Consider the following 17,739-nt stretch of genomic DNA (forward strand, 5'->3'; position numbering starts at 1 on the left):
AAAAAGCCTTAAAAAGTACTCTCAAAATAAAACCTGTCTGTCTTTAAAATGTGAAATATTTTGAGAAGTAGACCTAGTTTCACACATTTGAGAAGGTAATATTTTGATTTGGTATATATAAGATTTTAAGGCTGTCTACAAAGTCGAGTTTAGATTATTTTTTCCCCACTCCATATTGTTTCTCTACACAAAGAAAGTATTCTCATTATTTTTCTAATGTTTGTGCCAATCACTTGGAACTTGTTAAAAGCTTCCTAATAATTTAAGAAAATGAGAATATTTTCTAAAACCTTCTAGACACTATAATATTTTATATCAAAGTGAAAGATAGCTTACTAGAATCATCCTGAACTAACAGTTTCCTTAGCTGCCAGTTATAGACAAAAATAAGCAGCTTCTTAAGGTGTCTGGTTCCTACCATCTGGTATAAATTTTGGAGGGAAAAAAACCCAGATATTTATCTTGTAAAATTTCCTACTCATTCTCCTGTCTATAGATTAAAAAAAAAATTATTCTGAGACAAATGGGTTTCATCTTGGAAACCTGCTTGATCACCACAGTCCTCAGGAGGGCAGGACATCTGCATGGATGTCTTTTGCCTCCTGTCTTGTCTAACAGCTGCTGTAGGAGAACAAACAAACTTCTTTAAAGACATGCAAATTTATCTTTCCAAACTCACTGTTGGGTAAAGGTAATTACCGTGAAATTGAAAGCTGTATTAACTAAGTAACAGCGTTGTGTTTTTATAGGTAATTTCCTAAAACTTATTTTTTCATTTCTTTTCCTCTCCGCATCTTCTCTAAACTGTATAGAGTCGGAGATGTTAGATGCCTTATTTGGTGAGATGAATAGCTTTGAGGACACATTCAACATGCCTGTTAATTCCAGTGGAACCCTTCTGCTGATGCCACGTGCTCTGGATGTAGTAGAGAAATGTGAAATAAACACAGATAAAGCACAAGGAAAGCGGGATGTTCCTTCTGAGCAGTCTGTTAGAAGAAAGGCTGGCATTTCACATGACTTCAAAACAACAAGCCAGACTGAAAATAGCCACTCTATTGAAGTGAAGGATTCTTTACTCCAAAACATTGATGAAGATATGGGGGTTGTTAAAGATAGCTGTTTAGAAGGACATGAAAACGAACTGGAGCCACTTAACATCACAGGAGATGTGCAAGATTATAGAACATATGTGTCAGCTGAGAATGAGAAGCCTGTGAAAGAAGATGTGCCATCTTCATCAAGCCAGTGGTCTCAACTGAGCTTATCTGATCTTGATGTAACTCACTTGGAAACATCTGTATGTAGCTCTCCATCCTCTGACTTCTGTAGAGAGAAAAATTTAGGAGATAAGTCAGTGCTGGTGACCAGGGATGATGCTGTTGAAACATCTTTACTGAATACGTCAGGCTTGATAAAAGCACAAAAGCTGTTGACTGCCAAGTTGTCAGAAAAGTGCTATGATGTGCAAAATTCTGAAAACAACCAAACATGGGAAATAACTCCAGTAAAATCTGTGTCTCTGAGTGTTCAAGATCCAAAGTTAGTAAAAGGATGTGCAGATGAGAAGGTTTCCAAAATGAGCTTCTTAAACTGTAATTCCTTTTTAATTGAAAGTACAAATGTCACAGAGTATTCTGTAGTCTACAATGGCAGCTTTTCCAGACGTTTAAAAGCAACTTCTAAATCTGTGGTAGCTGATGTTCTGTCTCACCCACTTGTATGTGGTGCTACATCTCCTGATAATTGCAATGACCTACATTTAATAAATAATGAAAATACTCCTGCGAAGTCTAGCTTTAAAAACCTGAATGTGTTATCCAGCTTGAGAAAGAGATCCAAGAGATTTATTTATGCAATAAATAATACTTTACTGTATCAGGAAGAAAAAATACAGAAAGACGTAACCTCTGAATCACCTGCTCATCCTATATTGCCACATTTGGAATCTGATTCATGTGAATTTAAAGGCTGTCATGTGGCCAGTGTTGATGATCAAGGTATATTATTACGCTTTTCTTCATTTGTGGAGGATTCTGTATTTATTAAGAACCTTTTATATAAATGTTTCTGATTTAAAAAATGCAAAATTTTGTATTTGTGATAAAGTAGCTCTGCAAATGGGAATCAAGATACAGAACTGGTCTGTTATAATAATATTGACAGAATGGCATTGTTTTCAAGTGGTCTGGTGCTACCTTACTGTTTTAGTCTCAGATTAGTTTCTGGAATAGCAACTTCCACCTTGAACCACTATTCTAATTGACAAGCACAATCATATGTCAATGCCGTTTAGGCATCCATAGTGTCAAGGGCGTTCTTCTGTGAGTTGAGAACTTATAAAAGGTCATAAAGAATGGGGAAGTTGTACTGTTATTCTTTTAAAATTAGGAGTTTTAAGATTGTACATCTGTTTCTTCCAGAAGCACAAAAAACCCCAAAAACAACACCATAATGAAAACAACCACATACTCCTGTTTTTAAAAACTGTTGTTCTTGCTAGAAGAACTAGTCCCTGGAGGTGTTTAAAAGGTTTTTAGACGAGGTTCTTAGGGACATGGTTTAGTGCCAGAGTTAGATCATGGTTGGACTCGATGATCCTGATGGTCTCTTCCAACCGAAATGATTCTATGATTAATATTAGGAGTCAAAGTACTTCTCTTTAAAGTTTGAAACAAGTCCTTATGTTGAGACACAAGGAATGGAAGCCCATCTCTTCAAATCTCTTCAAATTTCACGATGACTAGAATTTTTTTTTTTTAACTTATACCATTAACTGCAGGCTACTCACTTATTTCTGGCTATTAGAATGTGAATAGATTAAATGGAGCTGTAATCTTGTCAAGGTGTTCTCATGGAAACAAAAGCGATATTTATGGTACCAGTGTTAAGCATGTGTAGAAATCATCTTATGGGCAAAAAAATTTATTAAAATTTGAATTTATATTTGTTTGAATAACTGAGAACTACTTTATTAACATTGTTTTTTTTTTCTGTAATGTCTTGTCTTGTAGACTGCTTCCTTCTTTCAGAGAGAAAGTGTTTGCAATCGAATGTCAGGGAAAAGAATTTCAGCACTTGTACTTTAAAAATGGATACAATGGATAACTCATCTGACAATTTGTTCAATGATAGGCTGAAGCAACAAGACCTGAGAAATTTGGGGGAAAATGCCAGAGAAGACGAACCTGCTACATTATTAAAATGCTTAGAATTATCTAATACTCAGAAAGAAGACCCAACAACTTGTTTAAATAGTGAAATAATTTCAAATATTAAACGTAAAGTTCTAACTTCAGCACGGCTAATGGCAAGAAAGCATTCCAGATTGCTCCTCAAGGGCTGTTGCTTAGAGAAAGGCAAGGAAGATAAGTACATGAGTGCTAATGTGAATGTTGGAGCTACTGTACCTCAGAGCCTGAAAGAGGAACTTGTGTGGTCTTCAAGGAATAATGAACATTTGAGTGATACGCACCATGACACTATGTCTGGGATGCATGACGGTTTCAATAACACTTTGAGTCAGATCAGCTTTGGCATAAATGGAGTCAGCAATGATTGCCACAATAAAATATCAACTGATAAAAGGTGTGCTACAGACCAGTGGTCTGTAGTTGGCTGTAGAGAAGTACTTGGACCTTTGGGAATAAACTCCTCAGAAAATGATAATACTGGATTGAAACAAGGGGAGAAAACAGATGCAGCTGCCTTTTCAGAAGTTGTAGCCAACAACGAAGAGCCAAAGTCAGCTGAAAACAATGGAAGTGCTCAAGCAGCTGCTGTCAATAATGTACCTGTAGAGACTGCTAAAGAATTGTTAGATTGTATAGGTGATAATTCTTTAAATGAAGTAATTTCTGAAGACAATAAGCAAGTAGCACCTATGTATTCCAGCAAAAAGCCAAATGAGAACCTGAAGTATAAAGGGAAACCATCGGGAAATCTTAATGTGTGTAGTTTCAATCCGGGCTCTGGTGGTTTTCAGACTGCTTCAAATAAACGGATTAAATTCTCTGAAGTCAGTTTAGCAAAAGGCAAAATGCTGTTCAGAGATATTGAAAATGAATGTTTTGAAGCCTATTCCATGGAAAGAGTGAGAAACTTTTCAAATCAAGTTAAAAAGGAGAATCTGTTTCTCTCAGATTCAGGAAGCAAGTCGAGTAGTAATTTATCTGATTCTTTAGATTCACGGACAAGTTCTCTTGAGCCCAGGCATACGCAGTTAGTTCCACATAAAGCTGGCTTGTGTAAAAGCTTTCCTAGAAGTCAACAATCCTTGCAAGAAAAAAATCAAACCTTGACAGCAAGCCAAGAAGCTGAAATTGCTGAACTTTCTAGTATCCTGGAAGAAACAGGTAGTCAGTTTGAATTTACACAGTTCAGAAAGCAAAGTAACATGATGCAAAGTCAGGCCTTTCAACAGTTCAGAAGTGTAGGAACACATGGAGCAAAGAATGTGGAAAATATTTCTGAAACAAGGGAAGATGCTGATTTTTGTAGCACTTTTATATCTGAAAATCAAGTAAAAAATGACAAGTATTATACTAAGCAGGAAGACACAAATGAAGACACTAATGTGGTGGAATACAAAACAGACAGTGGAGTGGTTTTCCATAAAAATGACAAAAAGGTTACTTTTACTAACTTAGACAGAAATGGAAGTAGAATGTCTGATGAGAGCTTTCCAGTAGCTAAACAGGATGGCTTTTCTAGTTTCATAGGCTTTACTTCAGCTGGAGGTAAAAAAATAAGTGTTTCTAAGGCAGCTTTGAAGAGGTCTGCAGAGCTCTTCAGGGACTTGGATGATGATAACTATTTGTTTAAGTCTCCTGAAACTAGTACTACATGTCACAATTCAAATGGCCATATATCTTCTAACTGCAATTTTGTCAGATGTATGACAAAAGAAAACAAAAAAATAGTTTGTGTTTCAGATTTCAAAAGCATGGATGCTGTTTCCCACACAGATTCCGTTGCCCACCACGTCCAGGAAAAAAATGAGGAAAATACTAGTACACCATTTAAAGAAAATACAGAAAATGAGAGAAAAATATCAAAAAATGCTACTGAAAATTATGATAGTACTAGCACCATTGTCGATGGTCTATCATCTATTAAAAAGCATAACCAGAATCTTAAAACTTCCAAACAATTTTTCAGTCAAGGAGATTGCCAAGTTGAAGGTAGTTTGCAAGAAGACTCATTAGATGTAACATGTCCAGGAAATGCTATTACAACTGCGGAAGAACATAGTTTATCAGATGAAATGGAAAACCTCTCTCCTAATTGGCAAGAAGACGTAAAGCAGGAAAATGAACTCTTTTCACAAAAATGTCAAACTCCAGCTGGTGGTAATGTCTCCATTTCTGATACAGCTTTGGATAATTCGCTACACTTGCTCAATGTACAATGTGGAGAAAGCGATGTAAATGTTCTGGAGAACTGTGACAAACAAAAGGCAAATAGTACAAATATGGAAGGAGAAGACACCACCCATGATAAGATCCTGTTAGTGAATGAAAGTGGAATAAAAATGGGTTCTTACCATCATCATCAAATACCTTTTGAGCAAGAGGTGAATGTTGAAAAAAATGAAGTGAAGGGGAGTTATCTGACTGATTTTCATACTGCTAGTGGTAAGAAAATAACAATTGCTGATGGATTTTTGGCTAAAGCTGAGCAGTTTTTTGCAGAAAATGCTGATTTAGGAAAGGAACATTGTGACAGTTTTGAGAACCCCTTAAAGAAAAGGAAATGTGCTAAAAACTCTGTCAAAGACTTGTGTGTTGAAAGCATTGCTCAATGTGATCCAGAAAAACTTGATTTTTATAAAAAACTTGTTCCCAAAGAACCAGGAGATCAATTTAAGCAGACAGTGGAGAGCAGTCCCGTTAAACATGCTGTGATTCTTGATACTGTTAAAGTTGATACATTTGTTAATCTAGGTGAAGATTGTAAAAGTTCAGAAACTTCATATGCACATAAAAAAGCCGATGTCAGACCTGGAAAGCCAGAATTAGAATCCTTTCTGAGACAGGAGAGTGATGCTTTAACTAGAACTCATTTGTCTGAAGGTGGAAAACTGTTTGCTGAGAGAGAGATGGCATACTCAGCAAAACAGAGGGATGACTCAGAAATCACACATGATTTTCCTGTGCACTCTGCTGCATCTCTGCATTTAATGAAGGTATCAAATGACCTTGCAGATAATTCTGTGCCAGGAGATACAAAAAATACTTCATTTGTTGAGGATAGTAACAATAATCAATCTCTCCTATTAACTTCAGAAAGTAGCTCTTCACATTTGAACTGTGACAGTGAGTTTGACTTAGAACATTTAAATAAACCTTGTGCTGATACAAACAGCTTCACAGACACCATCGTTAATGCTTGCGAAAGCCAGTCACTAGTCAGTCCTCCTGAACATGAAACTAATTTAACCAGCTTAAAAGAAACGTCTCTTAATGTTGAAAATCAAAAGGACGATACAAAACAAATTGTGTTTAGTACAGCAAAAGGTAAAAGGGTTTCTGTTTCGGAAAGTGCAGTAGCAAGAGTCAGACGAATGTTTCAGGAAGACTGTAGTAAATCAGTAAAATATGAAATTGAGACTAAATCAAGAACTGATCAAGCAGAAATTGCTAGAAATTCATCTTGCGTCATTTGTGCTGAGTGTCCTAATTCTGTTAATTTTTTAAGTGCTACAAGAAGTGAAGAGATTAATTCAGCTTCATCCCATGTTATTAAAGTAAGTGCAAGTGCTAGTGACAATGGTCACCAAGATACAAACACATGTGTAGACTCAAATTCTCAGAGGCAACAGTTGGAACAGAATGTTAAGCTTTTAGGGCATTTGCCTGTTCCAGATAAGCAGGTAAAGCAGCCAAATTCTTCTACAAGCAATCTTGGGTTTTTTAGTACAGCAAGTGGTAAGCCTGTACAACTATCTGAAGAGTCACTCAGGAAAGCTAGACAGCTCTTTTCTGAAATGGAAGGTAATAATTCATCACATCTACAAGAACCATTTTTAGTTGAGGAAGAAGCTGTTGAAGAGTCTGAAATGCACACTGATGTAGTTCCTAGGAAAATGCAGATAGTGTTACCAAAAGAGGAAGAACAGAACAGCACTGAATTGATTTCAGATCCTGCTTTTGGGTTCAGCACTGCAAGTGGAAAGCAGGTAACGGTCTCTAAAAATGCCTATCAAAAGGCAAAGGCAATTTTAAAAGAATCTGACTTTATAAGCAATGAACTTGGCATTACAGATCAACTTAGTTCAATTAATGGAAGTGGTGAACATGCAAAATCTTCAATTGATGAAGTCATCTCAGAATCCAAAATTGAAAAAAGCTGCGATGAAGATGTTAACTTAAAAAGCATCTACGATGAGGAAATGAAGTCTCTTCCAAGCAACCACCATGTCAAAATGCCTGAGTACGTACCACATAGTAAGAAAAATGAGCAGTTAACATCGTTTAAAAACAGCTTTCAGCAAGAGGAGACTAGGTCTTTTGGAAAAGGACAGCTGAATCTGGGAATGAAAACAGATTCTGAAGCAATTTCATGCAATGCTACTGCTGGAGCAGGAATAAATACTAATCTTCTCCAAACTCCAAGAAATTACTTGGAAATGGAGGCTGTAGAAAGTGCAAGAGCTTTTATGGAAGATGATATTTCTGATTCTGGAATACAAATTAAAGCTTCACAGTCCTTCAGTGGCAGACTGGATAAAAACTTTCAAAGTAAGACCTTTGGGAAGAGGCACTTTGAAGACAAAAACTCATTTGGTAGGTCTTTGTCTTGTGTATGTTCAATTCCATATTTCTGCACAGTGGTTTTTGCGCATCACATTGATATTTAGGTCATATAGAAACTGAAGTTCTTTCTCTTAAGTGCTAATGACAAAAATTCTTGCTGCAGACGATAGTTCATCTACTCTCTCCAGCCTTAAATGCACGTTACAAGCTAAATTTGTGATTAGTAATTCTGAAGGTGTGCAGGTTTTGCTGGTTTATCATGAAGTTATGGAAGAAAGCTACTGCTGCTTTTCTCCCTGAGCAGACTTTTTTTTGCTTTGCAGAAATCTAATGTTTCATTGAAAAATGAGTAGCAGTATTTCCATTTTCACCTTTTTGTGCCTCGTAGGTGAGAACATGGTTTTGTTTGTGCTGAGATTGCTAATCTAATATGAAAAGTAGTTGTTGATCTAAAAGCACAGATGCTTGCAATCTAAAACTGATCTGTCACAGGGCTGAAGTATTGCTACTTAATGCTTGCACAGTCACCCAGAGCTGTTCAGGACCTGAGTGAGCTGCCTGAAAACTATTTATGGAAAGGTAGGTTGCAACAGAGTCGCTGCCTGGCAGCACAAGTTCAGGTACAAAGGCCAACCAGTTTGGTGCAGGAAAGTTTGAGTAGTCATGAAAAGGCAGATAGGAGTCTGTTAGTCCAATTTGAAACAGTTGTGTCACAGTTGAACCATATCCTCTGTTACAGCTTCTCTAAAAGTTGTGTTACATGCATTTTTAGAATTCTTTAGTGATTCCAACAACTAAAAGTACAAAAAAAAAAAGATGGGAGTGAGCTGCGCTGCTGAAATCCACTGGTGCACTTTCTAAGGCAGCCTGACTGTTTGCTAACTTAAGGGTCACAGATTCTGATTTGGATGGAGCAGAACTACTGACCACAGAAGATTCTGCAACAGGCCTCACTATATGGAGTTTCAAAGTCATTCTTGGTAACACAAAATACAGTTGTTCTGTCCAGAAGAAACTTTTGCAAATTGTGATGTTGCTCTCTGTTCAAAAAGGCCATTTAATACAGACATGCGATCTGAAAACCTGCTTGCTCTGACTTCTTGAATGTTTTGTTTGGAAATTATAGTTAAGGTAGACAGTATTGGTAAGAAACTGAACTTAAAAAGATCAGTTTTTTTAAAAGTCTGTGTTTTTATTCCAGGAGAACCTCCAGTTAAAAGACAGCTACTGCTTGAATTTAACAGAACAAAGAATCTCTCCAGATCATTGAAAGCTTCGAAAAGCACCCCCGATGGTAATTTTTGTATTCTTATGCTCTAAGCAGTAACCTGATGTCAGTTCTTATCTTTAGAATTCTTCATTTTCAAATAAATTAACATATAATAAGATTGCTTAACTGCTTCTTTTATCTATATAGTCATGGAAATTCAGGGAAGCTGCTATGATAGTATCTCTGCTGATTTGAAATCACATGATTAATGGTATGTGTTATTGTCTAGAATCCAAATGTATGACAATGTACTACTTCTGCAAGAACTCTGGTTTAACCTTGAACTCAGTAGGAATTCATCCAGTTTCTCACAATCTTAAATCTCACAAATTTTAGTCTCACCAGGAAGAATGTATTTTATTGTTCTGTAATTTCTCAATTTAAAACCGTATCCACAGGAAAACAAGAAGGTACTGGTAATTTCATCATGTAATAATTTATGAAGAATATACTTATTGATAGGTCTCTACATTATAGATGCTTTTAATATTTTGAGTCAGTAATACAGAGGCTTATGAAAGTGAAATCGAAGTTTTAAAGTTGGAGTTGATGCTTGATGTGAAGCTAGTTAGTGATTAGGGTATTAGAATAATGGGATTTTTGGCTATGGCTTTTGGTTATAGGATAAGCTGTGTTCTTTAAGGAACTTGTTCTTCTAATCACTCCATGCTCTCACCTAGAATTCAGTAGCAAATATGTTGGTTTAACCATTTGATTGGTTCCTAAATCTGTTCTAAGCATAAAACCCATGATTTAAAGAAAGTTTTAAATGGAATTTGTAAGTTGCTGCCAGAGAATAATTTTGTACCTTTCACATGTAAAGATTATCCTATGCTGCAGCAGGATCTGAACAGTGTTATTGTTTGGTGGAATGACTGAAAACAGGTCTAATCTGTAGTACAGTCTTGCCTTTGACTTCTAGAACATGGCATCTTGTACATATGACTTTTATATAAAACTTCCTCTTTGCAGCCTAAGGCAATAGCACAAATGAGGTTAAATTCCAGGCACACCTGATTTAGTTATGTTGATAATTCCAAGATGAGTATGTCCTTCAATGAAGGGAGGAGGAGTTTGTGCAAATTTGCCTTTTTATGTTGTAGCTTTTAAAAAATAATAATAAAAAAAAAAGCTAAGAGAGTTCTAAATGGAATGGTGAGTCTACCTAGAATTAAATATATGGTAAACATTTCCCTTTCAGGAGCCTAAAAACATGTTGCAGGCTCACAAATAGGAACTTTTGAGAGTTCAGCATTGTGGTCCCTTACCCTTTAGATCTATTTGCAACTAGCGTGAAGATGTTTGTGTAAAAAGATTTTATTGTGGGGGAGGGGAAAAAGAGGAAAACTGTTTAAATCCACTCTGGAAACTGTTTTATATATTTACAATAATATAGACGAAACATGTGCTGTAACTATCCATCCATGTAATATACCATTTCAAACTTTTTTTTCTAACTATCTTACAGGCATTTTCAAAGACAGAAGGAAATTTATGTACCATGTTCCTTTAAAACCCATAACTTGTCAACCTTTTGGGTGAGAAATTGATAATATATTTGAAATTCTTCTAATGCAGTTTCTTAAAACCTCACAAGCTCTTGTAACTTTTAAAAATCATGATAATAATTTGCTACCCAACTTTATAAAAGACTAATAATTTTACTCCAAAATAAACATATTAAATTACTATATAACACACATTGCTGCAGTAGACCAGTGAGATGCTAAACAAATTTTATGCTTGTATCTCTCTTTTTCTCAATAGATTGAAAATAAGTATTAAGTTTTTAAAATGTCAGACTGATATTTTGTCTTTTTATTGATGTAGTGTTAAAAGTTGTATTACTAAACAAAGAATATCAAAATCCTGGCAAATATTTTTGTCAGGAAGCTGAAACCTGTATGTTTAAATGTTTTCATCTCTGTAGGGCTACTAATGAACGACAAGAAGTCAAGAATCCTACCCTTACTGTACCAGATCAAGACTTCAAAGGATTCAAATCTAAACCTGCCATTTTTCAGCACTGTGCACTGAGACAGTCTGCAAATGGTACTGCTGGGTTTTCTACTCCATGTAAGGCCTCAGCAAAAGAGAGTGAAGAAACAAGAAGTTTGTACAAATCTGGCAAAGCTGTTAAAACTTTTATTCCACCCTTCAAAACCAAGCTGACATTTTCTGCCGGTGAACAAGGCAGCAGCAGCAGAATATGTGACTCACCGATCAGAAAAAATGTGACTGAAGAGATGGAATTAAATCAGATCACAACTCAAGAAGGTGTTGCTGAACCTCAGGACCACCAGTCTTGCATCCAGCATGCAGCAGACACTGACCTGGAAAATGATGACTTAGGTATATTCAGATTTTGATCACTTACCTACTGTGAGTACTATCAGAGTTGAACCTTTAAGGGTATTGCGTATTCTGTCAGACTTCTTTTTTAAATAAAAAGAGGCTTCTTTTTACGTTTTTTTTCCCCCCAATTAAAATGTAGGCTGAACCATATAAATGTGTGATAGTGTCATTTGCAAAGAGACTGAGTTTAAATTCTGAGCTGTTTGACTTTACTTTGCCTGTGGGTTTATGCCTTCTAAGCTCTCTTAAATGTTGCAGTGTGTATAACTTCTATAACTATTGCAGTCAAATCATCTGGGCTTTTCCAGAAGCACTTGTGTATATTTGAACAGGCGCAGGAGCATTTGCAGAATATTTACAGATCGAAATCTCAGAATTACAGACTTTGTAGTCATTATCAACTAATTTGTGTTCATTTTGTGTTTTCTATGAAGACAGTTCAGTCTGAGAAAAATATGTGGATTTAACTTTAGTTCAGGGACTTACATATTCCTATTCATTTCATATCATTCATTTCATATAAATATTACGCAACTGCCTTCAGTAAACACTGCATTTTAAAATGCATTAAACTTGGAATATTTAGATAGTTGAAGTTTCTGAAAATCTGCAGAGTGACTTAGAAAATTTGCTTCTCTGAATCTACTTTTGTAGTGTGACGATGTATCTTAAATCAATATGTGCCATGAAAAGGTTTTGATGTTTTGGGGGCGTTTTTCTTTGCAGCTATGGTCCAGATGCTGACAAATCTCCGCTGTGCCAGAGATCTGCAGGAAATGAGAATTAAAAAGAAATACAGGCAAAATATTAGCTCACAGCCAGGCAGTCTTTATGTCATTAAAACATCTGCAAGAAATAGAATCTCTCTGAAAACTGCAGTAGAAGAGAAATCTCCTGGTTTTTATTCTACGGAAGAGGTAAATTGGTATCTTTTTACTGTGTGTCTTTCCCAGGATCTGTTACTTAAGACAAGCAAACAAAAACTCAGTAGCTTTTGAATTGATACATAATTCCGTTTTGAGATAAGTATTTACAGTAGCTGTTATACCTGTTGCTACAGTTTCTGAGCAGGTTTGCATATCCACAGTCCTTCAGATATTCCAAATAATAGGGTCATAAATGTCTCTGTAGTGTTATGATCAAACACAAGAAGCATCAAACAAGGAAAAAAATCCACCAATTACAGTTGCTATTGACTTTTAACCCATATGAAGAGCTGTTTTAAGATAAGACAGTTAAAATTTAAGCTGAGGTAAGTCTAGATCAAAAGCATCTTGCTTTTGGTATAGTGAGAGTACAAAGCTTATTGAATTTTTTAGAACTATTTTAAAGCATGTTATGATGCAGTTCTACTGCTAAAATAACTACTGAGGATTCCTCCATTCTCCTTGGATTACATATGAAATGACAAAGTCAGACAAAAGCTGTCTCAACCTCAAGGAAATATTCTATCTGAATTTATAAGATTAGAATTCCTACTGAATTTCTACTATATTGGCGTTGTTTTGTCTTTTTCCATCTAATTTTTTGCAGCTTTACACATACGGTGTTTCAAAACATTGCCTACAAATTAACAGCACAAATGCAGAATCTTTCCAGTTTCTCATCGAAGACTTTTTTGGCAAGGAATATTTATTAGCTGGAAATGGAATGCAACTTGCTGATGGAGGATGGCTAATACCTACAGATGAGGGAAAAGCTGGAAAAAAGGAGTTTTACAGGTACTGTTACTTAAGAACTTGAGACAAATAGGCTATTTATTACTTAGTGATTCTCTTATCCCCTAGAATAAATCCAACACAGTGATCTTTTAAAGCCTCTGAGTACTTTTTTGCTGCACATTTTTAGTACACCTCTGTGAATGTAAATAAAAATATTGTAAAATTGTAAACTTGCTATGTAGACTGATGTTAGTGATCTTCGCTGATCACTAAGGAAAGCATACAACATCAATTTAGAAAGATTCTTCAACAGTGTAAATAGTCAAGAAAATTATTACTGTTTTCTATTAATTCAGCACTTTACAATTTTGTTTAATTAGCATTAATAGTTTTTTGGGTTTTTTTTCACTTATAAAAGTATTTATTGCTGTTGGGCTCTAGAGCTGCTTGGTGGAAAAGAACATTGATTGGGGAGGCGCCTAGGGCTTCTTTGGCAGGACAGAATCTAAAATAAGTTTTTTAGTAAAATTTTTTTGAAGCTGAGTTATGATTTGAAGAGAGTCAAGACTTCAGTAGTAGAACTCACAGTTTCCTTTAATAATGAATCTGTTCAACAATGAATTCATAGTGGCAGGCTACAAAGATGATTAGAGGCCTAGTCTTATGAGGAGAGACTGAGAGAGCTGGGTCTGTTCAGCCTGGAGCAGAGAAGGCTGAGAGGGGATCTCATCAGTGTTTATAAATATCTCAAGGGTGGGTGTCAAGAGGATGGGACCAGACTCCTTTCAGTGGTGTCCAACAATAGGATGAGGGCAACAGGCACAGACTGAAGCACAGGAGGTTCCATCTGAATATAAGGAAAAACTTCTTTACTTTGAGAGTGCCAGAGTGCTGGAACTGCTGCTCAGAGAGGCTGTGGAGTCCCTTCTCTGGAGACATTCAAAACTCGCCTGGACACATTCCTGTGTGATCTGCTCTGGTGAACCTGCTCTAGCATGTGGTTTGGACTAGATGTTCTCCAGAGGTTACTTCCAACCCCAGCCATTCTGTGATTATGTGAATGCATCCAGCTCTGGATCAGTGTGTTTGCAATGTTGGAGGTAATCTTGATTGATTTCACACAATTTTCCTGTGAATAGAAAAGGTATTAAAATATTTGCGCAAAACATCTCATGCCTAGATGTGCCAGATATTGGCATTTTAGGCAGTCCAGCTTCTTGTTCCTGTGGCACCTTGTCTTAATAGTTTTCAGAGGTGCTGCTGATTCTGTGGTCATGCCATCAGGTACATGGCTTTCCCCACATTTGTTTTTCAGAAACAGAAAAGGGAAACCACCAACACACTGCTAAATATCCCAGAATAGCCACAGTGGTTTTGGTGTCAGAACCTGCTCTGGGTGGCAGCATTGATTTGACCCTGAATTCCAGATAGCCTCTCAGCAATTTGTAGAGGTTGTTCCTCAAGAGATTGCCTTCAGTTCTTGTATCTTTTCTGGATTTGTTATATATTAAAGCATATGATTGAGAATACATACCTACTGGTTGGTCAGATGAATCAGTCTTTTTATCCCTTTAAGTATATTAACTGAATCTCCATCAGCTAAAATATGTATACCTTCATTTAGTCATCTGTATTTAGGATCTTAATCTTGAACTGAATTCTGTCTTTAACTCCTGAATTACATAGTCCCTCACAAAAGATTAGTGAATATCTCCTAAAGTTTGAAATTGCTTTGCTCTCTTCTGATGTAGTAATAATCAATTTTATGGTCATGCCTGCTCCTTATCTTCCTGTATGTGCCCTTTTGGCTTTTAAACTGTTTATTTTCCTCACCCTACTGCAATGCAGTTCCTGAAAGTCTTCTTGAGACTTTCTGACAAGATGGAAAGACTTTGTGATAGCACTTAACTTGTGTTCTAGTCAGTCTAATTGGCTTGGCAATTTGAAGCTCTGGTCTAATTCTTTCTCTTCCTCCTTTAATGAAAGGCCTTCCTAGTGACTCTGAGAGCTGGAAAAATGAATGTTTCCAACCCAGCTCATGCAGGTCATGGTGGTACAGCTTGGACTCAACAAAGAATGAAAGTCCATTTCAGTGGTCACTCCATGGAAAGAAGAAAGTTCTTCAGTAGCAACTGGAAGTTCTTTGAAGCATGTTGTCCACATGCATGCTTAATAACCAAAACAAAACCAAAATGCCCGTACCACACCTCTAGAAACTGTGAATTAGAAGGGAATGTATTGTAATGAACTTATCAAGCAGGTAGGGGAAATTCCAGGGCTGAAAAGGCACTGAGCACACGTCTGTCCCCATGCTATGTGCATAACTGCGTGAAGCTGGCAGAGCATGGCCCAGGAGCTACTGCTGCGGTCAAAAAGTCTCCAAGAATGCACACATGTATGCACATGCATACATGCATATGCACACACATGTATGAACCTGCATGTATGCGTATGCACATGCATGTTGCCAAAGTGTGTAAGCAAAAAGTATCGGTATTCAGACAATAACCAGATCAGATTATGGAATGTAACATTCCTGTTTTCATTATAATAAATGTTCCTTTATTAATGTTGCCTATGCACATACACTGATTACAATGCTAGGGAAAAACAGGCAAGTAAAAACTTACAGTGCCTTTCAGGTTAATTTATTAACACTTTATTTGCAGAGCCCTCTGTGACACTCCTGGTGTAGATCCCAAGCTAATAACAGAGACCTGGGTTTACAATCACTATAGGTGGATTGTATGGAAATTGGCAGCCATGGAAGTGTCTTTTCCACGTGAATTTGCTAACAGATGTTTGACACCAGAAACTGTGCTGTTGCAGTTGAAATATAGGTATGTGTTTAGCAAGGTATTTTGAGTTATAATTTGTGATACTGTGTGCCTTCTAGTTCCTAATATTACAAAATAAGCACCTCTACCTTTCTTTTACTGTTTATCAGAATACCTATATTGTTAAACTCATGCATATCAGTATTAAAGATGTAGTGCATGTTATTTACACAAATTTAGATAACATTTGCTTTGCTACAGTTGTACTTAATCATGTAGATTGTTTAGGCAATCATTTGCTACAGTTGACTTTAGGGAAAAACAATGTGATGGATTTTGTTTGATTTAACAAAGCATTATGAATTCTTTTTTGTAGGTATGATTTGGAAGTTGATAAAAGTAAGCGATCAGCAATCAAAAAAATAATGGAGAGAGATGATGCGGCAGGTAAAACGCTTGTACTGTGTATTTCTAAAATCATATCGCTGAACACCGTTGTATCTCCTAGCAGTAGCAATAAAAACGTGGAAAGTAAAAAAGCAGCAGCAATAATTGAAGTTACTGATGGCTGGTATGGGATTAGAGCTCTTCTGGATCCACCTCTCAAAGCTTTCTTACATAGAAGAAGGCTGACTGTTGGTCAGAAGATCATAGTGCACGGAGCAGAACTTGTTGGCTCTCAAAATGGATGTACGCCACTGGAAGCCCCAGATTCCCTTATGTTAAAGGTAAAACAAAATATCAGTTCAGCTTAATTGGATGTGACCACGATACGTGATAGATGCTATTTAGTTAAGCCATGTTTTCTAAACAGAAAAAAATTTGTCATGGCTCTATAAACAGATGAAGTTTAATAACCAGATTTGTAGGACATGACGCAGGGTAGCTGACGCTGTTCAATAGGGTAGGCAGAGAAGTTCATAATATAAAATTCTGCCAAGTTTTGTTGCATGTTTTGACAGTTGCAGCTCCTTAGTTTTGTTAACAAAGTTACAAGAAGTATTTATCCATTGCAGACAATGTGGAAGTTGAAGGAAGAAAAAAAACAGCTCATGAGAGGGTGGGCTTGGGTTGGGAGGGTCTTGACTTGTTTGAGGATGATTAAAGTGCTGGGTGGAGTTTCAGCATAAAAATGTTGCTCCTCTGGTATAAAGCAATGATTTGTCTCATAGATGCTCTTTCCTAGAGAATTTTAACTGATCAAATTTTTAGTTCCTGTTTAAATGTGAAAAGAAACCTTGAAATGTTCAGGTGGAAAAATGAGGCATTCTTAGTGAGGTCAGTGTGAAAATAGTCTTTCCTCTAGATATAATAAGCTGTATATTTCTTTGACTTATCTGTGACAGTTTATCACTCAACATTTAACTTACTCAGATTTCAGCGAATAGCACCCGGTGTGCACGGTGGCACGCAAAATTAGGATTTCATCGGGATCCCAGACCTTTTCCTTTGCCTTTGTCATCGCTTTACAGCGAGGGTGGTGCAGTGGGGTGTATTGATGTGGTTATTCAAAGAACTTATCCTCTTCAGGTATGGTATAAATATTTTATGAATCTAACGGGTACTATGAGATCTAAATTGTATTAGTTAATTGCTATATCATTCCTCAAATCAGACATAATAGAGGGAGCTAAAAAATTTAAGAAAAGGTACCATTATGTGTAAAATGAACAGGAACAGTTCTTGCAGTGTGAATATATTTGATATTTCAGGACTAGAGTATCCTGCTGTAAGAAGTACTTGAGTTTATGCCCAGTATCTACTGGTTGGCTTTGCCTGCAGCTTCAAAAAGCCAGAAATAATTGAATTTCAGTTCTGTAATGTAAAAAGCACAGCACTTGTTTTTAAAGGAGAGAAAAAGTTGACAGTTTCTACTCCAAGTAGAAGTGAAACCTATTTTTTTCTGTTGTTAACATGCA

At 36.4% G+C, this 17,739-nt stretch overlaps 1 protein-coding gene across 4 annotated transcripts in view; it reads left to right on the plus strand.

Moving 5' to 3' along the window:
• Positions 1-17,739, plus strand: part of BRCA2 (BRCA2 DNA repair associated) — a 37,815-nt gene that overhangs the window by 8,486 nt on the left and 11,590 nt on the right. For all 4 annotated transcript variants that reach the window (XR_011737655.1, XR_011737654.1, XM_071804688.1 and 1 more), the window contains exons 10-19: positions 813-2,000; positions 3,015-7,787; positions 8,959-9,051; positions 10,496-10,565; positions 10,958-11,379; positions 12,109-12,299; positions 12,916-13,103; positions 15,713-15,883; positions 16,197-16,548; positions 17,195-17,350. Coding sequence is in view for 2 of the 4 variants with exons in the window: in XM_071804688.1 (XP_071660789.1) it covers positions 813-2,000; positions 3,015-7,787; positions 8,959-9,051; positions 10,496-10,565; positions 10,958-11,379; positions 12,109-12,299; positions 12,916-13,103; positions 15,713-15,883; positions 16,197-16,548; positions 17,195-17,350 (7,604 nt within the window). In the remaining 2 variants the exon portion in view is untranslated. The remainder of the gene's footprint in view (positions 1-812; positions 2,001-3,014; positions 7,788-8,958; positions 9,052-10,495; positions 10,566-10,957; positions 11,380-12,108; positions 12,300-12,915; positions 13,104-15,712; positions 15,884-16,196; positions 16,549-17,194; positions 17,351-17,739) is intronic.

Source organism: Patagioenas fasciata, chromosome 1, assembly GCF_037038585.1.
Source record: "Patagioenas fasciata isolate bPatFas1 chromosome 1, bPatFas1.hap1, whole genome shotgun sequence".
Lineage (NCBI taxonomy): Eukaryota > Metazoa > Chordata > Aves > Columbiformes > Columbidae > Patagioenas > Patagioenas fasciata.